The sequence below is a fragment of the Hyaloscypha bicolor genome (assembly GCF_002865645.1).
Source record: "Hyaloscypha bicolor E unplaced genomic scaffold K444scaffold_17, whole genome shotgun sequence".
NCBI lineage: Eukaryota > Fungi > Ascomycota > Leotiomycetes > Helotiales > Hyaloscyphaceae > Hyaloscypha > Hyaloscypha bicolor.
Window position 1 is genome coordinate 2,055,662 of NW_020194519.1, and position 23,790 is coordinate 2,079,451.

Below are 23,790 nucleotides of genomic sequence, written 5' to 3' on the forward strand. Positions count from 1 at the left end.
GGTGTCGTTCTGACACGAGGGAAAACACGGGCGTGTCGACTTACTGCGTAGACGTCAGGCCGGCTGGCTTGTTTGGTAACGCCAGATGATGGAATAGAATGGAAGCGTGGCGGGGATCTGAATCCGTGGCGTCTAGTGAGGGTTTGTTTCAAGACGCGACGAGCAGCGTTCGGGAGGTTGCATCCAGTCGGTCGTGGCTTGTAAGTTGAAGTCAAAAGAAAATACTCTCGGCCGCGCTTGCACGGAAATGCTGCGGGCTAAGGCTTGGGCAAGCGTCATGTCGGCTTTCAGCGCAGCACCCGATCATTGAAGTCATGACGTGCATGAAGGGATCAAATCAAAATACCACATTCATACTAATATTAACACTAATATCTGCGCATACTATATATGAAGCCGGGGAAATTCATCACCTTTCTTCCCTTCGGTTCTTCCCAACCTGCCTAATCTATCCTGGCCAACCCACTCATTCGATCCTGCGACAACCCAACTACTGGCCAGCATGAAGCGGAAGGAAATCGTGATTATTGGTGGAGGCGCGGCTGGCATGGTAATCATCCTCCACCAGGACCAATTTTCAGGCAATGTTAACCAGGATATTGTTACTCATTAGTCTTGTGCGTCTACCTTGGCAGACCACCCAGAGCAGTTCAAAATCACTATCATCGAGCGAATGCCGGTCACGGGGGGTCAAGCAACGTCTATCTCATTAGATAAAGCGAAATACGGAGCAGGCTGGATGAATGATGGTGTGCAAGGGGGGTCTCCGGTGGGGTTCTCAGAGCTCCTTAGATAACTGGCAACTAACCAAAATCTCAGATATTCAAACACACTTTCAATTTCTTCAAAAAGTATGGCCACCAGCCCCAGGAAGTCAAACTACAGGTTGCCTTCGGCAAGGGACCCGACGGATTTTGGACCAACTGCTTTCCAAGCAAGTTGATAGAGCAATTTTCAGGTGACAAAAAATAAAATAAATCAGTGAGGAATAGAAAACTAATCAGTTTCGAGAAGTTGATATAAAAAGGTTTGGCAAGGTCTTGAAAATCATCAAGTGGACAATGCCCATATTGGGCATTGTTCCAATCCGCGTCATGCTCCGGATGTTCTTATTCAGCAAGGACTTCGGTAACAAGATGGTGTATCCCTTAATTGCACTCTTCTTGGGGACGGGAAATCAGACGGCAAATGTTTCGTGTGTCATCCTTGAACGACTATTCGACGATCCAAATATGAAACTATGGGACTTCGATTCTGAGACTCTTCTCCCAAATTTGCCGAAAATGGTAACCTTTCCAAATCTACATGATTTTTATGAGGATTGGAGGAAGGACCTGGAGGACAAAGGAGTTGATATTAGACTGAACACAGACGTAACAGGAGTTCTTCAGCGAGGTGATAAAGGGGTTATCATCCAGACACGACCGTTTGATGCACTCGCAAATGGGAGAAGGGGAGAGCATGTTGGGCCACAATCAAACCCCGAGAGATTTGACGAGCTTGTTTTATGTGTATTGGCAGATGACTCTCTCAAAATCCTGGGGAAAACAGCCACCTTGAAAGAGCGATTTGTGCTCGGTGGAGCCAAGTTTTTTGACGATGTAACAATTACACATTCCGATTGCGATTATTTTCAAAAACACTACGAAACGGCCTTCGATCCCGAACTCTGCGCAGAGCCACATTCCAAGACACAGGAAGGCCAGATAGCATTTGCAAAAGGTCAGCAACGAGGTCCAAGCGACGAACCGGGTGGATTTAGACCGATGTATTTCACAAAGTCATATGCCGAGGACCCGAAGAAGATCGAGATGTCCTTTGATTGCTCGAACTACCAGCATCAATTCCGCACGGATCATGATGCGGAAACAACCCCTGTTCCATTCCAAAATCACGTCTTCCAGAGCATCTTCCTGGACAAAGAGAACAAACAGCTCTGGACAATTGACGAAATCGATGAGAGCAAGATAATAGGGAAAAAATGGTGGCACCAGGTAAGACATGAACGAGATTTTAGGAGCACATTTTCTCTGTTTTGACTTTCTGGGGGCTTAAGTCCACTCGACGAAAATGTTGATAAAATCGCCATCTCCACCCACCCACTTAGGCAATACTAACTCCAATATTTAAAAAGCTCGGGCACCGCTGGCAACACTACCTTCGTGTTGTACCTGGTAACTTACTCCCACTCTCTTGCACTTTGAAGGATAACTAAATTCCGCTGATATGTCTAAGGCATGATGTTCATCAACGGGAGAAACCATACACTCTTCGCCGGATCATGGACATTGGTGGTAGGATGACCAAGCGTGCTCTTCTTGAATTGATCTGACGTATCTTAGAACATGCATGAATTGGCCTGCGTTAGTGGTATCACCGCTGCTTTTCGTCTTGGTGCCGAATACATGAAGTTCGATGATTTTGCTGAAGACTTCTTCAGTAAATACTTGCTTCTTTCACACGGAGTAAGGTACGAGGCAGAGAAAAGGAAAAGGGAGCAGAAGGGCAGCTAGGAACTTAGTCGAGAAACGCAGTGGAGTATGGAACCCTTGTATTAGCCTAAAATTCCATCACCGCTAGGTAGCTGAATCCCATCGAAATACATACTGATGGCGAAACGCTGGGCACGGTATTCCAAATGCATTGCTCACCGGGAACTGCTGCCAACGACCAGGCCACATGCAAATTTTCCTTCATGTTGCCTAATTGAGAACTCGGCCTGAGTTGCTTTGTCGCCACGACAAATCCGAATATCGCTGAAAATATCTGCGGACTGGCTGGTCTGGTCCGGGCGTAATTTCCTCCGCGGTCCTCCTGTCTTCTAACACTATTCCCCGCGGGTTTCGATCACTGTCGACCTGTCTCCATTCTTAACCTGCCTGATGCTGTGGATGGTGGGGGCTCTGGCCAAGTTGATACCGCGTCTTCCATTTCTTCCAGGAATGTTGTGCTGTTATGGACCGTTGTCCCTCCGAGAACAATTCGAATGCCTGGAGACGAGGCATTAATCTGAGAGACAGTTTTCGCTTCTTCAAAGGTGACGCCACCCACAATAAAGAGTATAGTATCTTGTGGCTTATCTCGAGTGGATCCACCGCCTTCCACAAACGGATACTGCTGTTCTCGCAGGCGCCCTTTAATGAGATTTTGTAACGTTAGTTCTAATCGGGGCGAATGTTGCGTGTAAACGTTCTCCACCCCTTTCAGACCCTTAAAGCGATCACGAGCCCCGGAGAAAATCCCCGCCGATTCAAACATGTCGGAAATGCCACCAGCGACCTGAGTTTGTTGCAAGGAAGAGTGGTAGGTGAGAAGCTTTGCAATAAGGTCGATGCGTCTTTGCGGAACATTCCCAGCCGCGCTCAGTAAGTCGACAAGTAACGGTAAAGCATTGGATGGGTGCTTGCCATATCGTAATGAATAGAGGGCAACGAGACGGAGCTTCGAGTCTGGTGTTACTGCTGGCGATTGAATGAGCCGCTGAACATTCTATATCTGGTCAGTCTCTCTCGGAATTATTCATGTATATTCTTACTTTGAGATCATTGGTGTGATTATCATTACATGCTAAACACTGCTCTACCTCACTGACCTCGAGCAGGTTTTCTGCGCCGACCTTCCGACTTAATTCTCCAACCAAGGTAACGTGCTTGCTCACGTTGCCGGAAAGCTTTCTAAATTCCGGGTACTCTTCAATAAAGCGTTTCATGTCGGCTATCGACTCGATATTGGAGCTGTTCTTCGTCTTTGACTGGTATTGCTCAACATAATCTTTAATGTTTCCTCCAAGATCTCCGAAGTTGAGGTACATGTTCTTTTTGAAGAAAGGGTCTTGATCTTGGGACAGGACCACTTCTTTCAACTCTGGCCGCACGTCTGGAACGTCGCTCAAGTCCACACGACCATTCTGAATACCCAAAAGTTCATGGACCATTGCCTGGTATGTCCACTGTGTTAAGAGGGGTGTTATGGGATCATCTCTTCGATCCAGTATTAGGAGTATCGGAGGAGTATCGACCTTTCTGAAATCGAAGAGTTGGTCTTCCTGCGTAAGCTGGTAACGCACTTCGGTCGCCAATTTCTTGGCCAATAAACTGTTCTTCTCATATCTGATCAGAGGCTTCTTCTTCAACGAGAGTAGCACTCCAATGATACCCTCAGTTGTTCGTTGCAAGGCATCGGGGTTCCACATGTCCGGGTTCGAACTCCATATCCGCTGCCTCGGAAATCCCAAATCAAGGGTAAAGAGATCCGGATTGACGACAATGTAGTCCGCAAAGTGCTCCTGCACCGCCCTGACTACTTCATGATCATCTGCCTCGGCCAGCCGCTCCAGGGAAGACTTCTTCACAACATTGCTGAAATATATGTTGTATTCCCCATACTTGGGTTCTCGGAATTCATCAATGAGAAACTGGATGGAATCCGCTGAAGGCCGCACAAAACAGAGGCACCGGAGGTGCCGCATCTTCTCCCTGTTCTGATTGTCCAATCTATCGATCAGGTAAACCTCATGATTCAGCAAAGCCGACTGTGTGATGGCCGTAGAAACGATCGAGACGGTATCGCGATCCAGCAACAAGATCTTCATCTTTGCCGACGGAGTTCCCGATGCGCTGTCTCCAGCAGAGACCATCTTGGAGATGTACCCAGACACGGCCTGTACGACATCCATGGCGATGGTGGTGGGAGGCTCCCAGAGTGCAGGTTCTCAAGGTCTTCGTGTGGGCATTTCCTCGGAGGATTTCACGGTATCGGGGAAATCGACAGAGCTGGACAGGCAAGGAGGGTGCACTGAAGGCCTCGATAGGCGGACGAAGGGTGGTCGGGCTAGCAGATATGAAATGCGATGCGCTGCTCGGCTCTGGTGATCTGATGATGCCAGCGGGTTGAAAGCAGAAGCAGACACGGAGGAACCGAGAAACGAGGCTGAAGACCAGGTCCTTAGCTGGTGGCGCCCTAGCGCCCACTGTCATTTGATCCTTGACAACATGGGCTTGCCGAAACCTTAAATCATGTGCTGGCTCCCAGCCCCAGCTGCTCTGCTCTGCCCAGAAGACCAACGGACCAAGTTCTTTCTACCTTACCCCATCGTACATTCAAATGGCTGACGCCGCACATCGATAACACCATGCTGCACATCAACACACGCTAGCATAACGAACACACCACCGCAAAACTGGCACCATGTTGCCATACATGAATCTGCGTAAGATCCAAAGGAAGACGTTTTTTTGAATGGCCGCGTCTGACGTCAATAGCTTTTCAATATGTTTCTGGTCTCCTGGGCGCCTCGTCCGATGAACGTATGAACCCACTCCTCTAGATCTGTTTCCTGTGCAATAACATCTGTCTCTACTAACACTGCCGCCATAGTCAAGCTCATAACCTCCTTTCTCCTCTCCTACCCCCTGGCTGGCCTTCTAAAGCGAGTGCCAGACGAGCGGCCCGCCTTGAAGAATCTCTTCATCATAGTGTAAGCTTCGGTCCACCCGCACTGATAATAGTCTCTAAAATTTTGCAGAGTCTCCTCGTTTTACTTGGTTGGCCTGTTCGACTTATGGATTGGTGCCAGGACGCTCGCGTTGAGCTCCGTTGGAGCCTACTGCATTGCACAACACATACAAGGGCCGTTTATGCCATGGATTGGTTTTGTTTTTCTCATGGGCCACCTGTCGATAAACCAGCTTGCACGACAATTTCGTAACGACCCTGCGGTAATTGATATAACGGGTGCTCAGATGGTCCTCGTCATGAAGCTTACGGCGTTTTGTTGGAATGTTGCCGATGGACGACTGCCGGAGAAGAATCTTTCTGATTTTCAGAAAGAGAGGGCTATCAAGCAGCTACCAGGCCCACTTGACTTCGCTGGATATGTCATGTTCTTCCCGTCTCTTTTTGCTGGTCCAGCATTCGATTACGTCGATTACAGACGATGGATAGAGACCACCATGTTCGAAGTGCCGGCTGGAGTTGACCCGTCGAAGAAACCTCCTACACGAAAGAAGAGAAAAATTCCTCGCAGTGGAACCCCGGCAGCGTGGAAAGCAGCTGCTGGAATGGTCTGGATCCTCTTGTTTCTCAAGCTGTCCGGGTGGTATTACCCCGATCTACTTACTGGGAACAAGTATATGTCTTATGGCTTTCACCACCGGGTCTGGATATTACATATGCTTGGGTTCACTACTCGCCTTAAGTACTATGGCGTTTGGTCCTTGACCGAAGGCGCATGTATTCTCTCCGGTTTAGGGTACAAGGGGGTGGATCCGGTCACTGGAAAGGTATCATGGGATCGACTCCGCAACGTGAGCCCTTGGGGTGTCGAGAGTGCTCAAAATACTCGAGCCTACTTGGGAAACTGGAACATCAACACGAATACTTGGCTTCGAAATTACATATATCTGCGCGTCACACCCCGCGGCAAGAAGCCCGGCTTCCGCGCTAGTATGGCGACTTTTGTTACGAGTGCGTTTTGGCACGGCTTCTACCCTGGCTATTATTTGACGTTCGTCCTCGCGAGCTTCGTCCAGACTGTTGCTAAGAGTATGTGTGGTCTTTTTGCTGTGTTGACCCAACTGACTGTCAACTAGATTTTCGACGTTATTTCCGTCCCTTCTTCCTCGACCCCAAAACTTCGCAGCCTACTTCAACAAAGATCTATTATGATATCTTCTCCTATCTTGTCACCCAGCTGGCGTTCTCCTTCACTACCGCGCCGTTTGTTCTACTAACCCTCCCCGCATCATTTCTCGTTTGGGCAAGGGTCTACTTCTATGCCGTGATCGGCACTGCTCTTTCCACTGCATTCTTTGCATCACCTGCCAAAGCCTTCTTGATCAAGAAGTTAAATGAGCGAGCGGGCACAAGCGGTCCCCTAAAGCGCACAAACAGCCAGGAGTCTTTGGCCAGCAAAGAACCCGTGTTGGGGCTACCGGCCGAGCCGCAAAAGGATTTGGAGGAGATTGTTTCTGAAGTTAGGGCAGAGATGGAGGCCCGTCAGCGCAAAGGTATCACGAGGACAGAGACAGCGCCGATTCCCGCAAACAAAGGGATATAGAAACCAAGGCAATATCGTGACTTGTAGGTCCGGTGGACATTGGATTGATGTACATAGTAGCCTGGCAAGGAACGATTTTGTGTGCTCCTTCTTTCATTCTACTCTTTTGAGCTCCTTTCTCCAGTCAACTCGCCTCGGCTTGCCCGAAAACCATAAGCTTTTATTCAGGCACCGAATTTGTCAAAATGACTGTGCGAATTAGCAGTATCAACCAGTATATTAAGCCATGAAGCTCATCCCAAGCCAGTTCAGAATTTCGTTAATGTTGACTCACTCTCGGTCAGTGGCCACAAAAGTTTCCGCCAAGCCACGGCGCCAACAATGAGAAGCACATAATAAACAATCGTCCATATAACACCCAATCTTCCATCATTGGACGAGGTGGGATTGTCATTCTCATCTCGCTTCCCCTCACTAACGTCTGTTTCTATCACAGTGTGCACAGAAGTGACCCTTCCCCAAAATCTTGGGAATCCCATCCAGTTACAGAATGCATGTACCAAGATCACGCTCAACAAGCTCCCGGATCGTAGATAGATGAAGGTGGCATACCCCCCGAACAAAGTTGTGTAGGTGAATTGTAAGAGCGAACGCAGTAAGGCGCTAATGACTGGTGTATGTGGATGGGAGATTCGGAATTCGTAGAAGTGGTGCACATGGGCGAGCCCAAATATAATGGGCGTTAAGAATATGATGGTAGTGTTGGAGGTTTGGGATAAAAGCAGAAGCGGGACGGACGCAGAGCGGAAAAGAACTTCTTCTGTTACTGGGCCCTGTAATAAAGCATTAGAAAATCCGCTATTGCCCGCGAGGTGAACATACTGCAACCAAATTGCGCCACCCTATCCAACTACTAATTGAAGCGCTGAATCCACGCAATCGTATCCAGTCTCGCCATCGTCCCTCTCCGACGCCTGCTTCAAAGAGTGGTCCAAGAAACAGGATAGCAGTCAATCCTAGATTTCTAGATGCCTCGGTCACACCAACGGGGAAGTAGCCCATGAGATGTAGAGACTTCAGAGGACTTCCACTACCCACCGATGACAACAAGACAAAAGTTCCCAAGGAACAGGCAATGCATGACGATGTCACTAATCGAATGCGGCCGCGAATGACTGAGGGGGCGTCTCGCGAAAGTTGCGGGGAAGGCCGAGTAGTTGAAGAGACGTAGAAGGGGAACACGTAGATGAGAGCGTATGCGATCTCCAGGATATCAGCGCAAGCACTACGACCCAGCCATTGCACGTACCAGAAGAAGCACAGCCGCAGAAGTGCTGATGATGGGCGCTTCTGGCTCTACGCCAATGTAGTACGCTTTGAGCCGCGAATATATTGTAGGAGCCATGACTGACTGAGCTGCGTAGTTGCAGAAGAATCAATGCAGTCAGTCGGCTTGACTAGATGAAGCGAGAAACAGGAAGCAAACAGGGAGAGGAGGGGGGGGGGAGGGCGTTGACGAAGGTGGAGGTAGGTAGAATCAGGTCAGAACGTGATCCCCTTCATGCCCAACATTTCGTGGAGAAAGTTATGTTGCTGAAGGATGTGAAGAACAGTAGAAAGGTAAACCTTGCAGTATTTCGGCAAGTGCAGCTCCAGTACGTATCCGTGCTCGGAAGCCGGAAGTTGACTTCTGGCACCAGAGCATTTTTGGTCAGCCTCGTTGTACTGAAGTACGGAACGGGGCATACCGGACCACAGTCAACAAAGTCGGCAGATCAGCCACCAGGATTCGGGCCCCTTTTCAAGCCCGTTCTGTTCCTGTTCCTCCCCCCTTTCCTGTCTCCAACTGGGAGCAATGCTATCTGACGCGTCCGATTGGATCTTCCCTTCCCCTCGCTTCCCGAAAAGGGTGCGGGCGAGACTATTCTGGGAAGCTCTTGAGAGCACAGCCTGCGAACTAATCAACTAGACATTGGCCAGCGATTCCAGCGTGGAGCCACCGCTCTCTCATTCGCGCGTCGCGATGCCCTTGAAATTAACGCGAAAGTCGCGAAAATTCGCGTCTCCGGGCTCGACCAAAAGGCGGAAATTGACCCATCCCATCTGCGTAGCAGCAGCAGCAGCAGCAGCAGCTCGAGCAGAGCAAATCTTGGATGCAAATGCAATGCAGACGCGGGGGACCCTGGCGTCCACCGCCATTGACATTGAAAAGGACGACCGGGGCTTGGACAGTCCCAGCGGAGCTCTGCCAGCTGCTAAGAGAGGGGCATTGCCAATCGTGGCCAATACCTACTCTCTCGCAAGGTATGAGTTAGGCGCAGAAAGGAGCTACTTGACAGCTTTAATAACATAGCAAAGGGAGTGAGTGCTCCACCAATGTTCAAACAGCCTCCCACTCTCCCCTCCTCCCACTCTCCCATCCCTCCCCCTCCTCCTCCTCCTCCTCCTCCTCCCCCCCCTCACGCTCGGGATCACGAGAGCTTGGCAGCCCAGCTAACCTCTCCACTCCCTGTCCTCTCTGCAGGCCGCCAGACTCGTCTCCCACCAGCAGACGCCGTCGCTGAAACGGATCCTCTGTTCGCGCCACGTCCGTACAATGAAAATTCCATGGCGAGGCTCACCGCTCCCGTTCTGGCGTGATCCCCCTGTCTCACAACTCGACCTGCCCGTTACCGTCGAATCAAAGCCGCATGAAACTACGTCTCCTTCTGGCACCCTATTGATCCAAGAGCCTGGAAGACGCCCCTGAGAGCCGCAGCCAGCGACAGCCAGCAACAGCTGGGGGACCGCCGGACGACTACGACAAACTTACACTGCTTCCACAATATCTCCCTTCTCTTTTCTCTCTTCGTCATCGCTCATTCAGTCACTCATTTAGTCATTCGTTTGGCCCACGCTCATTTTTGCTCATTATTTGTTTCCTGCGCCGACCTCCGCTTTCACGACCCCTTTACGGCCCCTTCACGACCCTTCACGACCCTTCACGACCTTCCCACCAGCCTGCATTGCCTTATTCAAATCACAGCGCGACACAGATCCATACCGTCCGCCGTTCGCATCTATAACGCTGGCAACCCGCCTCCAGGAAGCATCAGCGAGAATATAAGTTGCGCCTATTGTCCCTCGTCACAATCGGTCCTAGAACTTTGCCAATGCCTTCGCTATGATCACTGGATAGCGCCTGCGCATGGATGAGATGCTCGAAGCATGTCGGAATCACCTCCCCGACAACCTTTGCACGAAAGGACAGAATCACACAGCAATACTCTTGCTGCCATCCACCAGATCCGTTTGGTAGAAAGTACCCCGCCGCGATTGTTGGGTCAGCGAGACGAGATTTATTTGCGGACGCCGCTACCAACTCACCCAAGTCATTTTCTTCTCGGCCCCGGAAAAGGCAAGGGGCCTGCATTGTTAGACGAGTTTCAACCTACCAAACCATCGCCCGGTTCTTCGACGACACATACAAGGCCTCAGCCTGCCCAAAATGTCAACTCTGCAACAGGATCCCCAAGCTCGAGGCCCCGGCCCCTGCCCCTGCCCAAAAAGCGCTTGCACATCCACGAAGATAGCAAAACCTTCTCCCTCCTCGCGGAAGATGGTTCGAGCTCGCCGATCCTGCGACAAGGCACGACTGCATCGTCTGATTCGCTCCACTTTGACGCACACAATGCGAAGGGGCGATCCAATTCCATAGGTTCATGCGTACCAGACGCTGCATCCTCAGCCGTGCCTGGGACTCCGGCTTCTAAAAGTAAGCAACCAATATCTGCCGATCCTATAAGCAGCTCCCCTTGGAACTACAAGCTCGTCGGCGGTCTTCGCAAAGTTCCCAAAACTCCAGATCTAAAGCAAAAGGCTGCCGCAACATCTGAGAGCCCGCTCCCACCGTTACCCGAAATATCGGACGGACCACCACCAGCTGTGTCGAACGATCTCTCCACGAAACCCTCTTTTCGGTCCACAGAAACTGCCACGACCACTTCTGAAAACACAAACTACAAAGTCTATCGTGGCACGTCTCCCTCACCATCTGAAGTTGCATTCGTTCCCCCATCTTCCAGTGATTCGAACTATCAACTTCTTGGGGATCCGTCTCCCGCATCGTCGGTTATTTTCAGACCTCAAACGTCCACATCCGAAAACGAGAATTACGAGTTGCATGGGGATTCTTCACCGTCAACGTCACTTGCAAATCTTGCCCAGACCCATTCGAAATACTCCCAAGAATCGTTGGTTGTTCCTCCGCTAAATCCGCGTACTCGAAGATCCAACGAGAATTTTGGGTATTACAAGTCTAGGTCGAGAGAGTCCCTGCGCACAGGTTCTCTAACATCCATTTCGACGGTTCTTAGCCAACAAGAGGCATCCCAGGCTATCGCTGGCAGCGGGTCCCTGATACAATTACCCATCCTCAAGCATAAACCAAAGGATTTGAGTTCATGGGCAGAATCGTCGAAAGCTCACCCACCGCGGTCACACATGAACGAGCACCCGCACCAATGGAGCTCACAGCTGTCAACTGTGCTCTCGGAGTCCGATGGAGGAACAGATCGAGGTTCTCGATCATGGTCAGACGATCTTGGGCGGAGGAGCAGCGGCTTTCCAAGCACTCCCAGCCGTCACAGTCGTCAGGTGTTGAGCATCAGCTCGTCGCTAGCACAGGAGGAAGCCGCTTCGAGGTCGAGAAGCGACTCGGTCGAACCACCGGCCGCGGCTTTCACGCGGCACGGACAACGGCATCTCAGCAGCTCCTCGATCCGCGTAGTAGGCGACCAAGATGAATATGGAGATGGGATCACGGATATGCAGGACCTACGCTTGAGACCTTCGAGAACTCGGCTTTCGAGTTTCTTCAGTGTCACATCCTCCGATAATGGGCGCACGAATACTATGCGTTCAACCACGAGTTCGCGTGCGAACAGCTTGCTTGCTAGCTCCATTCCTGCCTGGGCACGTCTATATTATGGCAGTGGTGAAAGACGTTACCTTGGAGCTCCTGGTAGTTCCACGGAAGGCAGCGTGAGCCGCAGTAGCTCTTTCCGCAGTGGATCGCCTAATACAGACCATTTTCCTTTGAGTATATATAGCCCGAGGCGGCGGCCTAGAGAAATCAATCCGCATGCAGCTGGCCCCTCTGCGCGGGGTTCTTTAGAAATTACCCCGGCTCCTCAACTTGGTAGTGATGGACGTTTGATCAATGACCCATACCCTCGACATTTTCGAACGTGGAGCATGTCTAGCATTTGGTCCCCTCATTTACGACTCGATAGACGAGCGACACGCCGAAGTGTTTGGGAGCCTCCTTCCGTGAACTGGTCCACAGAAGGTGGCCTTTTCGGCCGACGAAATGTACAGATAGTAATGTTTATTGCGGGTTTCATTTTTCCTTTCGGTAAGACCGTTGTTCTCGGATCAGCCTTTTGGTTCTGGTGTGCTAACCTGAATAGCGTGGATGGTTGCTGCACTCTTGCCCCTGCCTTCGAATCTTATGCTCAGCATGCATGAGCGGGACCTTAGTACCAGCAACCTCGATGGCTCTAACGATCATTCAAGTGACTATGTTCGTCAATTTGGGCCAATGGACGAGGCGAGATATGAGAGCGCCAAATGGTGGCGAAGGTTGAACCGGTGGATGTCTTTGGTGGGATTCTTGATAATTGCGGCAGTGGTTTGTCATTCTTGCATTCTCATGGAACGAAAACTAACTTGATATAGGTTATCCTTGTTGTAGTTGGCATTCGGCAGGGCTGGAAGTAAGTTACCGCTTACGCCAAACAGCCAATCTGTTTCCACCTCCCCAAACTATCGCCCGCTATCATTTACCTTCCATTCCTTTTCGAGCATTTTGGAGCAGCCGGCTATTGGGCCACGGCCTTAGATTTTGTCCATATGTAACAGTATATTAGACGCCTCACGATTACAAGAAGGATTTTGGGTAGTTGGCAGCATTATACCCTTTCACTGATATTGATTATATTTTTGCATAGATGAGCAGTTGGTTGGAGCGTAACTCGATAGAATTTAATACTTTAATCTAGATCTATCCGTCCCGATACAGCGAGGTCGCCTTTCAATTATGGTTTTCGTAAGAATCGAGTAGTAGGAATTCGGGCTTGGTGAGTCGCTTAATAACTTAGCAATATAACTGTTATGGCGCTGCCTATTACGTGACCCTTTATTTACTAAAGTTTCTTCAAAGCTTTCTAAATTTACTAGCACCTGATGCCTCAGGCCGCTATATATTATTTAAGAGAGCTGTGACGGCGGGATCAATGCAATGGTCGAAGGCTCAAAGTTCAAAGAATCTCATGTATTGGAAAATACTAAGCTATGGAACAAAGTAGGGAGGATGCCTCGACATTTAGTATTGTTCCGTCCAAGCAATTCTGGCTTAGCTTCGTTTTGTGCCTGTTTCCGATATCCTGTCCTTGGCAGATCATGCCCTTACGCCAGCCGTCACAAGAGCTTCCTTCCTCTTTTCTTTTCTTTTCCTTTCTTTCTTAGCTTAGATTTTGATTAATACAAGTTTTTTTTTCTTCTAATTTCTTAATTTCTAATTTCTTAATTTCTAATTTCTTAATTTCTAATTTCTTAATTTCTAATTTCTTAATTTCTAATTTTCTTAATTTCTAAATTTTCTTAATTTCTAATTTCTTATAATATTTCTAATTTCTTAATATTTTCTAATTTCTTAATTTCTAATTTCTTAATTTCTAATTTCTTAATTTCTAATTTCTTAATTTCTAATTTCTTAATTTCTAATTTCTTAATTTCTAATTTCTTAATTTATTAAATATTAAATCAATCCTCTTGGGACTCACCTCTATATTCTTCTGACAATGGAGAATGTGACAGGAAAGAAAGCAATGGAGCCACCAAAGTATCGAGTCGATGGCTTCACGACCAGCTCCGAAGGCGAAACCAGCGAGTCCGTCCTCCTTGACGTGCGCCTACATGCTAAACGCCTGCACATTCATATTTCACCGTCCAACTTTCGCAACTCCCCTTCTACAGTCAAGGAGTTCTACCAGTACTTTCAAGTAGCCCTCACGGGACTGGACGCCATAGATAATGATCTTATTCACGACTTCTTCGACTGGGCTGTTCGTCCTTTCTTGTCAGTATTCCAAAATCAGGCACCGGGACCCCGAGACATTAGCAAAGGAACAGTAACGCTTCAAGATCTCTTATACGCCGAGTTGTACGACTGCGAACTTGGCGCTATCGATGGCAAATATGGTCGCAGGACAAATTGAGCGGCGGGAGATCGAGAAAGCCTTACTCCGTCTGATATTATTGATGACCTCGTCCAGGTGACAGGTAAATTTCAGTCGGTAAATGCGTCCCATGTATCTGGAACAGGCGGTTGAGGAGCCCGACATTCAACCAAATCAGGTCCGCGTGGAGGTGGATGACCAAATATTCTTCTTCAAGTCTACAGAGCACATAGGCTACGAGCGCGCGTTAAAAGAAGCCAGGAAATTCCTCACGAGAGCTCACCTTGAGGAAGCTCTCCGTACCTCTCGACTTTATGGTATCGTCCAGGATGGGAATAATGCGCTCATTGGACTATTGTTCCATTAGGGAGGTTTTGCAACCCTGAATCCCACTTTTGGATAAGACGTACGCTAGCCCTAATAGAGATAAATCCTGAATCTTAGTAAACCACCTTAAATCGAGGTTTTGCAGCTCTAATAATTAAGTCATACTAAGCCCCCTATTTAGCTTAATATTAGTAAAATTAGGTGAGTCTAGTAATAGGGCGGGAAAACGCGTTCTGATTTTTAGTTCTAGTATCTGTCACGGGTACGGCATTCAGGGCTTGGAAAGCAAGGTAGAAGGTCCCTTACGAAGACGATTCAAAGCTAAGGAAGGGAAAACTAGAATACAGGAGGCTGCGAGGGAGTATATGCACCCCACAGTGCGCTACTTCCCTAGCGAGGCGGCCGCGTTACGTATGCCTAGGAGGCATCTGGCATCTGGCGAGGCATCTCAGATGCCGGATATCTGGAAATTATAATATTACCCCCCCTTCGTAATAAGCTCGTCCCCGAGCTTCGTAAAAGCCATTAATCTATCTAATTTCGTACTATGCTTCTTCCCAAAGTAAAACTAGTATCTCGGATATAGATATTATATATAAAAGGCCGGTGCCTTTATTATATAACCTAGAAGAATTTATTATTATTTCCGTATAATTCTAGACAAGTATTATTTTTTATATAGTCTAGCTAGTATTATAGGTTTTATAGAGGTTCTAGTATATTAATATTATTATTATAGAAACTCTATAAAACTAGAGGGCTATTACTTAGTACTAAAGCTAGATACTATACTAGATCTTTATCCTAATTAACCTATTAAATTCTATATTTTAGTCTATTTCTTACTAGCTTAACTATAATAACTCGTTTAATACTATATTCTTATTTACTATTTTCTAGTATTAATAGAAGTAGTTCCGGGTTTATTTAATCTAGTAAAGAATTCTAGGGATCTTTTTATAGCTTCTTTATATAGAAAACTAAGTATATCTTTATAGTTCCGGTAACTTTAGAAGAAACAAATAGCTATATTATTTTAGAATCTTAAATAGATCCTTTATTTAGTTCCCTAGCTTCTGGCTTAAATAATTAGATTTCTAGTATTTTATAATAACCTATATTTTATTCCTAACTTTGAAATTAATTAAATAATAGTACTTATTAGCTTATATTATATATTATTCCTATACTTATTTTATATAGCCTTAGGCAAGTTACTATAATTCATATAATTAATTTACTAATACTTTAGCTTTATTTTTATTTAATTTATTTTTAGGTAAATTAGCTTTAATAAGAAAGTTCTAGTCTAGAGAAATATAAGGCTTATAGCCCTTTTTAGTTATAAATAGGAACTAGCTAATAGTTTTATATTAAAGAAAGACTTATTAATAATTAATTATAATAACCTATTTATTCTAATTATTTTAATAATAATTAATATATAAATATAATTTCTAATTAAAGTACTAATTAATAATTTCCGTTTATTTATTTATTTAGGAATAATTAGCTATAAAGAGCTTAAGCTTTATACTAATTCTTATATAGAATTCGCTTTAAAAATTAGATATAAATTAGAGTTCCTAATCTAATATAATTATTTCTAAAATCTTTATTTAGTATACTATATAAAATAAAAATAGAAGTATTAGTTACTTGGCTATAATTATATCTCATACTAAAATTATAATTAGATATTTAGATAAATAATTTATAAATATAGTAACTATATTATAGCCTAATTTACTTTCTAGATAGCTCTTAAAATTTATAATAATATATTACTAAAAGTAATTAGGAACTAGAAAGAAATAAAATAAACTAGGCTTCTTACTTCTAAATATATATAATCTCTTATAAATATAGTAATTACTATAGTATTAATTAATATTCTTATTTATAAATAGCTAGTAATATTACTTCTTTAATAACTAATAAAGCTTTATATATCTAGGATATCTAAAAAGAAATTTATTATATACTTTATAAATTAGGATAGTTTATAAAAGTAGTTCGGGAATTATTTTATTCTTTATAATATAAAGTCTTTTATAATATAAAAGAAGGCCGTCTTATAATATCCAGATATTACTTTTGGTCTAGGCTATTATATATAGCTTTTCTAGATCCAGTAATATATAATTATCCTATAAAATCTTATTTATAAGTTATAAACTATTATACTTGGCAGAAGCTTCTAATAGTACTTTTATAAAAACTACTATAATAGAGTTTACTAATAAAGCTTCTAAGAAAATATCTTTTTCTAAAAGAATTATATTTCTAATAAAAGTATTCTTTTTCGGAAAGTCTTTAGTATATATTTGGTTTTTAGGGCCGAATTCCGAATTAAGTAAGCCGATTTTATAAAATATTATTATAAGCTATAAGTTATAAATAATTTCTAGATTAATTTTATTTTTAGAAAAAAGCATTTGAGTTTATAGCTTTTTCTTAATCTGGCTCTAAATATTTATTTTATCTTATTTTTATAATAAAGTATTTACTTACTTATTTAATTTTCTAAAATAATAGTAAAATAAGAGTTTAGCCTATTTAGCTTATTAAGAAAAGAGCTTTTTAGTAATTATAAAGTACTCTAAAATATAATAATTAGAATAAACCTTAAAAAGAATATCCTAAAGGCCTTCTAGTTTAGCTCTTTATTTCTCTAGTACTTGTATTATAATAAGTATTTCCTTATTATATATATTATAATTAAGCTTTATTAGAAATATAGTTTTAGAAAAATAAGCTATAGGATATTAAAGGCCTATTTATAGGTCTTATTAAAAGAATAGGCTAGTAACTACTTCTTTAGATATATTTATTTCTATTATTATAAGTAAATCTAGATTATAATATTATAAAATTAGAATAGAAATTATAGCTTTCTTTAGGTAAATAAAAGCCTTTTAATATTACTTAAATTATTTAAAGAAAATTCCCTTTTTTATAAATAAAATAAGAAGTCTAATAATTTGTTTATACTTTTTAATAAAGTATTTATAAAAGTTATAGAAGCTAAGGAAGAACTATATATCCTTAATTATCTTTAGAAATTACTAGTTATATATTATTTTAACTTTATTAGAATTTACTTTAATACTAGATATAGAAATAATAAAGCTCAAGTATTTTATATATATAATTTTAAATTCCGACTTCTTAATATTTATTTAAAGGCTAGTAAGATATAAGTAATCTAGTACTTTTTATTTATATTATTTATATTTTACTAGGTTCTCTAAATAAATAAGAATATTATTAAAATATATTATATAAAAGTTATCTAAATATTTAAAGAATATATTATTTATATAATATTAATATATAGCCAGGCTATTTATAAGGCTTTCCTAAAGAATATTATATTTATATACTTTATAGTAAATACGGAATATTATTAGCTTCTAAGAGTTCGGGTTTATAATTATATAATAAAAAGCTTAGTAAATATCTAATTTAGTATAGATTTTAGCTTTAGATAATTAACTTAAAGTCTTATTAATAAATAGAAAGAAATATTAATTCTTTTAAGTAATATTATTTAAATAGCAGAAATTAATATAGAAATATAAATCTTTATTTATTTTCTTTATAAAAAGAACTAGTAAAGTAAAAGAAGCCTAACTAGTTTTAATAAAGCCCTTAGCTAGATTATTTTCTAAGAAATACTTGATTTCTAGAAGCTTTTAAATAGATTATTACTAGAGGAATTAATATCTAATATTTTTAGTTTCCTTTAGGCCTTTAATCTAAATCTTATAATTATATAATCTATAGAAAAAAAAAGTATTAGATTTCTTTTTAGAGAAAATAGAAATATATTTCTTAAATTCCGGAAGTAATATTTTCTATAGTTACTAAAGCTCTATTTCTCCCGGTTATTAATTCTTTAGACCAGGGATAGCTTCTTTTTTCCGAGCTTTAAGCTCTTTATTAATCTTATAAATAAAGATTTAATTAATAATATTATCTTTTCTCTTAGCTATATAATTAAATACTATAAAAATAAGAATAACTAGATTTAATATTTGCTTTTTATTAAGGACCTCTTCCTGTTTCTTTAGCTTTTATTTGGATATTATATCTTAATTAGGCTATAGAAGCTTTTTTTTTATAGTTTTATATAATTCTCTCTAATTAGTTTAAAAAAAGAAAAATTACTTTAGAATAAAAGATTTCTAGAAATAACTTATAATAAAATCTTATTAATTAGTATTTTTTTAATATTTCTTATTAGATTACTTCTCTAGCTATTACTATAAAATACTAATAATATAATTGAATTATATAGATTTAGGCTTATTTTTTGGCTATATAAACCTATATCTTTTATAATTAACTAAAATATTAATATATACTATCTATTTTTTATTAAAAATAATATTATAATTTCTAAAGTTTAGAATAATTATAAATATATTAATACTTTATTTATTAATTAGAAATAAAATTTCTATATATTTCTTAATAAACTTAGCTAGTTTTCTATTAAAACTATATATAATATAAGATAAAAAAAGAGATTATAATTCTATTTCTAAGAATTACTTTATAAGCTAAATAAGCTTTATATTAATAAAAGTATAACTATTAGTTTTAGTATTAATAAAAGAAAAAAACTTAATTCCTAATTTATATATACTAATAATATAGGATATTATAAAAGTATTTCCTCTTATTAGATAAGTTAAGTTAATTTCTACTAAATTCATATTATAAGTCCCTAAAATAAAAACTTTCTTTAAAAATACTTGTTTCCCGGTTTTATACTAGAATTAGAATTCGAATTCTCTAAATACTTTATTAGAATAATATATTCTAGTAAAATAAGAACTAAGCCCGGCTTAATTCTAGAAAAAGCTATCTTGGTTTTCTTATTATATAGAACTAGATAATATCTAATATAATAGCTAAACTTGTTATAATTAAAGTATTTAATAATTAAGAGATTCTTAGTTTTTATAGAATATTATTTATACTTATAAAAGAATATATACTTAATAAGAATAATTAATATAGGCTTTTTGGGCTCTTTCTTAGAAATATATAGAAATATAATACTAGAAATAAACTTAACTAGAATAATTCTTGCCTTCTTATACTTTTTAGCCTTTTTATATATAGCCTTAATTTACTAATTATTAGTAGTATAGTACTAAGTAAAACAAGTAGTATTAATAAAAGAATTATTATAATATATATATACTAATTTCTAAAGCTTTAATAAAAGTTTCTTATTTAATTTATATTTAATATCTTAAAAACTAATACTATTTTCTATAAATAGTTATAAGAAAAAAATATAGAATTCCTAAAATACTTAACTAAAATATATTTAAAACTTACTAAACTTATAATAAGTATTCTATATCTTATTAGAGTTAGAATATAGCTCTTTTAAATAAAAATAGAATTCTAAAAGCTAATAATACTAATTCGGACTATTTTTATTTATATAAGAATTAGTTAGGATAAGAGTATTATTAATAAGTTTACTAGAAATATAAATAATCTTGAAATTCTTTAAGAAATATAAATTAGTATTTCCTTATAACTTATTCTTAATCTGAACTAGCTAGTTATTAAAAATAATATAATCTCTAGTAAAGAGAATTAGATCTAAAAGCTTAGTAACTCTAGTATTTCTAAAGAAAATATAAGATATAAGGAATTCTAGATAGGAATAAGTAAGAAATAGTTCGGAATTCTTTTAAAAAAGATTTAAAATAGCTAGAATAAATAAAATAAAAGTAGTTAGAACTACTATAAGCTAATTTACTATAACTATATAATATTTAATATTATTCTCGAGCTTAGTATTATAAAGCTTAATATTCTCGAGAATAGCTTTATTATAATTATAAGTATTCTTATATAAAATAGTTCTTTAGATATTTTCCTAGTAGCTCTTTATAATAATATTAATATCTGAGAATAAAATATTAGATTTCTTGGCCTATTTATATAACTCTCTAGTAATAATATAGTTATTAGTCTTTAGAAGCTTTATAATAAAAGCAAAGAATTCTTTTTCTATAAACTTATTTATAAATTTTCTAGAAATACTAATAAGATATTTAGTTCGGGAAAGGCTATTAATAAAATAACTTAAACTAGTAAGAGTTTTACTAGAAGCTTTAATAAAAGTTAATATAATTTCTAGTTATATAATACTCTAAAAAATCGACTTATTATATTTTTTCTTTATTATATTCTCTCTAGTAATCTTATTACTAGTATATATATAGGACCTATAAGATTATAGAATAGGGCTTAAGAGTAATAATTAGATTACTAGCCTATAGGTACCTATTACTCTAGAACTTAGTTAAAAAATAGCCTTTATTTAAAGTTCTTTAATTTTCGGGTTTTTAAAAAGAGTTTCTAATATATTACTAGTATATATTTATAAAGATATAAATACCTGATTTCTCTAAGAATTCTAAAGCTTTTTGCTTTTATTATTCTAAAATCTATTACTTATATTTCTGAGATTCTATTATTTTAGTAATACTTATATTTTTTTTCCTTTTTTTTTTTTCCTTTTAATATACTTTATTAGTTTAGAACTATATAGCACGGCTAGCTAGCTAGCGTGTGTCTCAGTAGCTAATATACAGGCCCAAAATCCAATATAGGTGTAATAAATAGTTAGGAACGTACCCCTAGAATAAAAACTTTAGGAAATAAAGAAAATGAGTATAAATCGCAAATCCTCTCTTATTTCCTATTCCCCTTTTCCTCTATTCCCCTTCTCCTATTTCCTCCCCTATTTCCTCCCCTATTTCCTCCCTTATTTCCTCTCCTATTTCCTCCCCTATTTCCTCCCCTATTTCCTCCCCTATTTCTTCCCCTATTTCCACTTCCTCTACTTCTACGCTTCGCTCAATATACCATTTTCTTATATATATACTAGTTTCTTTTAAGAATACTAGTATATTTAATATCCCAATTTCCGTATATAATAGTAACTATAGGTTAAAAGCACTAGCTTCCAGGCTCCCTTTAAATAGACTAAATAGTCTAAAACGTTCCTCCCTATATAGTATATAATATAGAAGGAGATGCTTTATATTCTCAGTTTTGCCACATTTATATTTATTATTAGATACTATTTTTAGCCTATATAAATAGGACTTTAAATATCCGTGGCCTAGCTTTAGCTAGAAGAAGGCACTAGCTATAGGCTTAAGTATTCCTATAGGTAGGTTTATTTTTCTGGATACTTTCTACGGATATATATTACTATATAATTCTAGCTGGGTTTTCGGTTTAGTATAAGATTCTAAAAATAATCTATACTCTAGTTTCTTAACTTTATTAATTTCAATCCCTAGGAAAGCAAAGGAGGTTTTTACTAATTCAGGTTCTAATATAGGAGAAGTAGTACCTAGCTTAGCTAGTATATCTGCTTCTTTATTCCCTATTATGTCCATATACCCTGGAACCCAGATTAGTTCTATATTAGCTCCTTTAGCTTTAAGGACCTTAGTAGCTAATATAGCTCTAATCTATTAACTTTAACCGGGCTTATTAGAAGGAGTTTTTAGTCTCAGTAAACTAGCTTGGTTATCTATATAGATATTAAAAAGCTCTCCTCTCTTTGCTTTACTACTAGTATATTTAATAGCCCTAGTTACGCCTTCTAGTTCTCTGTTATAGACTATAGTACTAGCTCCTATATTCTGGCTTTCTCTATATTTAGCTATGACTGGAATATAAGGAGTTTCATAACTATAAACCACGAGCCCTAGGCCTACTCCGATTCCTTTTTCAGTTTGAGATCTATTTATATATATAGATAGTATGGAGCTACTATTATATAAAGTCTTTAGGTAGAAATTATATAATATAATAGTCTCTTCCTTTAGTTCTTTTAATATAGTAATTTTATAAGGTACTTCTCTATCCCAGGGAGCAAAATAGAAGTGTCTTATAATCTCTAGATCTCTAGGGTCTACTAGATTACTAATAGAATCCACTATAGTTTCTATTTGAGACTTTTTAGCCAAGCAATCTCGCTTTAGATTAGTATTTAGACTATAAATAGAGTCTATATCAGATTCTATTACTTCTAAATCTCTAAATCTTTGGAAGAACTTCTCGAACTCTAGTCTAATAGGGTATTTTAGACTTAGTTTAAGAATATGGAAGGTATATTAATATTAACTATGATTTAGCCTTATAATAGGTAGAACTAAAGCTAATTCGACCTCTATAGGAATAATAAAAGCAGTTTTAAATACTTCTAGGGTTTTCCTTAGGGCTAGGTTTTAAATCGCCTATAAAGGCCGAATTTGAGCTTTGCTTTTAGTCTTCTACTATAGTATAGAACCATAATCTATTATACTAGTAATACAGGCTAAATATAGCTATCTAATTATAAAAGAAGATAAGCTATATAATATATTTATAAGTCTTTATATCCTATAAAAGGCTTATTTTGCTTTAAATACCCTATAGGCTATATATTTCTTAAATCTGAGATTTTTATTAAAATAGATCCCTAGCCATTTAACTACTTTACTAGGGGAAACTAGTTCCCTATTAGGTAGTTTTAGACTAGGCTTATTTTTGGAATTATTAAAATAAATAAGCTCTGTTTTATCTATATTAAAGCTAATAGTATTCTTTTTCCCTAAGTTAACTATATCCTTTACTTCCCGTTCTAGGGTCTTTATATTCTTTTTAAGACTTTTAGAAGTAATAGTAAGGGATATATTATCTAAATAAGATCTGAATTTAATATTTACCGACTTAAATAAGTCTCGGATATAGATAAGAAATAATATAGAAGATATAGGGCTACCTTATAAAATACTAGTAAGTATAGACCTAAATGTTTTCATACTATTATTAAAAGCTAGTCGTAATACTTGGTTATCTAGGAATAATAATACCTAGAGAATAAGGCTAGTAGGTAGTAGTAAACTAATTATAATCTATAATAGCCTATTCTTAAATATATAATTAAAGGCGCCTTTAATATTTAGGAAGAGAGTACTAGTTTTTAGCTTATAGAACTTATTTAATTCTACTTTATTTTATAATAGTAAAGCAGTATTAATAGCTAACTTATAGAGCCTATCTCCTATTTAGGAGTAGTATAGTAAGTTACTAGTCTCGGCTAAATAGCTAAGTCGCCTAGCTAGTATTCTCTCAGAAATCTTCCCTAAGTAATTAAGTAAGGAAATAACTTGATATACTTTAGGTAGGAAATAGTTTAGTTTCCCT

At 39.3% G+C, this 23,790-nt stretch overlaps 6 protein-coding genes across 6 annotated transcripts; 4 read left to right on the plus strand and 2 right to left on the minus strand.

Moving 5' to 3' along the window:
* The first annotated feature begins 80 nt into the window (after positions 1-80).
* K444DRAFT_608867 (flavin-containing amine oxidasedehydrogenase-like protein) lies at positions 81-2,598 on the plus strand. Its single transcript, XM_024879460.1, has 7 exons — positions 81-550; positions 614-769; positions 820-958; positions 1,015-1,994; positions 2,135-2,174; positions 2,236-2,294; positions 2,343-2,598. Exons 1-7 carry the CDS (start codon positions 503-505, stop codon positions 2,511-2,513), a joined length of 1,593 nt encoding a protein of 530 aa, XP_024742083.1. The 5' UTR covers positions 81-502; the 3' UTR covers positions 2,514-2,598.
* On the minus strand, positions 2,520-4,895 carry K444DRAFT_554781 (Sec1-like protein). Its single transcript, XM_024876668.1, has 2 exons — positions 3,536-4,895; positions 2,520-3,489 (listed from the first exon to the last, which is right to left on the minus strand). Exons 1-2 carry the CDS (start codon positions 4,673-4,675, stop codon positions 2,848-2,850), a joined length of 1,782 nt encoding a protein of 593 aa, XP_024742084.1. The 5' UTR covers positions 4,676-4,895; the 3' UTR covers positions 2,520-2,847.
* Positions 4,896-5,039: 144 nt separating this feature from the next.
* Positions 5,040-7,057, plus strand: K444DRAFT_582937 (MBOAT-domain-containing protein; the record flags this gene model as incomplete). Its single annotated transcript, XM_024877813.1, has 5 exons — positions 5,040-5,209; positions 5,262-5,306; positions 5,377-5,476; positions 5,525-6,543; positions 6,591-7,057. Exons 1-5 carry the CDS (start codon positions 5,188-5,190, stop codon positions 7,055-7,057), a joined length of 1,653 nt encoding a protein of 550 aa, XP_024742085.1. The 5' UTR covers positions 5,040-5,187.
* A 248-nt stretch (positions 7,058-7,305) lies between these two features.
* K444DRAFT_582939 (CAAX prenyl protease) lies at positions 7,306-8,738 on the minus strand (the record flags this gene model as incomplete). The annotated part of the gene is made up of 3 exons (XM_024877814.1): positions 8,307-8,738; positions 7,880-8,260; positions 7,306-7,830 (listed from the first exon to the last, which is right to left on the minus strand). The coding sequence occupies exons 1-3, from the start codon at positions 8,400-8,402 to the stop codon at positions 7,306-7,308; spliced, it is 1,002 nt and encodes a 333-aa protein (XP_024742086.1). The 5' UTR covers positions 8,403-8,738.
* Positions 8,739-10,028: 1,290 nt separating this feature from the next.
* K444DRAFT_215901 (uncharacterized protein) lies at positions 10,029-13,170 on the plus strand. Its single transcript, XM_024871121.1, has 3 exons — positions 10,029-12,392; positions 12,448-12,668; positions 12,716-13,170. The coding sequence occupies exons 1-3, from the start codon at positions 10,205-10,207 to the stop codon at positions 12,755-12,757; spliced, it is 2,451 nt and encodes an 816-aa protein (XP_024742087.1). The 5' UTR covers positions 10,029-10,204; the 3' UTR covers positions 12,758-13,170.
* A 669-nt stretch (positions 13,171-13,839) lies between these two features.
* On the plus strand, positions 13,840-14,493 carry K444DRAFT_660309 (uncharacterized protein; the record flags this gene model as incomplete). The annotated part of the gene is made up of 1 exon (XM_024886442.1): positions 13,840-14,493. The coding sequence occupies one exon, from the start codon at positions 13,840-13,842 to the stop codon at positions 14,254-14,256; it is 417 nt and encodes a 138-aa protein (XP_024742088.1). The 3' UTR covers positions 14,257-14,493.
* Positions 14,494-23,790: the final 9,297 nt, after the last annotated feature.

Bases quoted from the DNA above. Each gene is read 5' to 3' on its own strand.
- K444DRAFT_215901 (XM_024871121.1), top strand. From the start codon at position 10,205: ATGTCGGAATCACCTCCCCGACAACCTTTGCACGAAAGGACAGAATCA. The intron at 12,393-12,447 runs GTAAGACCGTTG...TAACCTGAATAG, and splicing joins GGGTTTCATTTTTCCTTTCG to CGTGGATGGTTGCTGCACTC. The intron at 12,669-12,715 runs GTTTGTCATTCT...AACTTGATATAG, and splicing joins TCTTGATAATTGCGGCAGTG to GTTATCCTTGTTGTAGTTGG.
- K444DRAFT_608867 (XM_024879460.1), top strand. From the start codon at position 503: ATGAAGCGGAAGGAAATCGTGATTATTGGTGGAGGCGCGGCTGGCATG. The intron at 1,995-2,134 runs GTAAGACATGAA...ATATTTAAAAAG, and splicing joins GGAAAAAATGGTGGCACCAG to CTCGGGCACCGCTGGCAACA. The intron at 2,175-2,235 runs GTAACTTACTCC...GATATGTCTAAG, and splicing joins CTACCTTCGTGTTGTACCTG to GCATGATGTTCATCAACGGG.
- K444DRAFT_554781 (XM_024876668.1), bottom strand. From the start codon at position 4,675: ATGGATGTCGTACAGGCCGTGTCTGGGTACATCTCCAAGATGGTCTCT. The intron at 3,490-3,535 runs GTAAGAATATAC...GACCAGATATAG, and splicing joins ATCACACCAATGATCTCAAA to AATGTTCAGCGGCTCATTCA.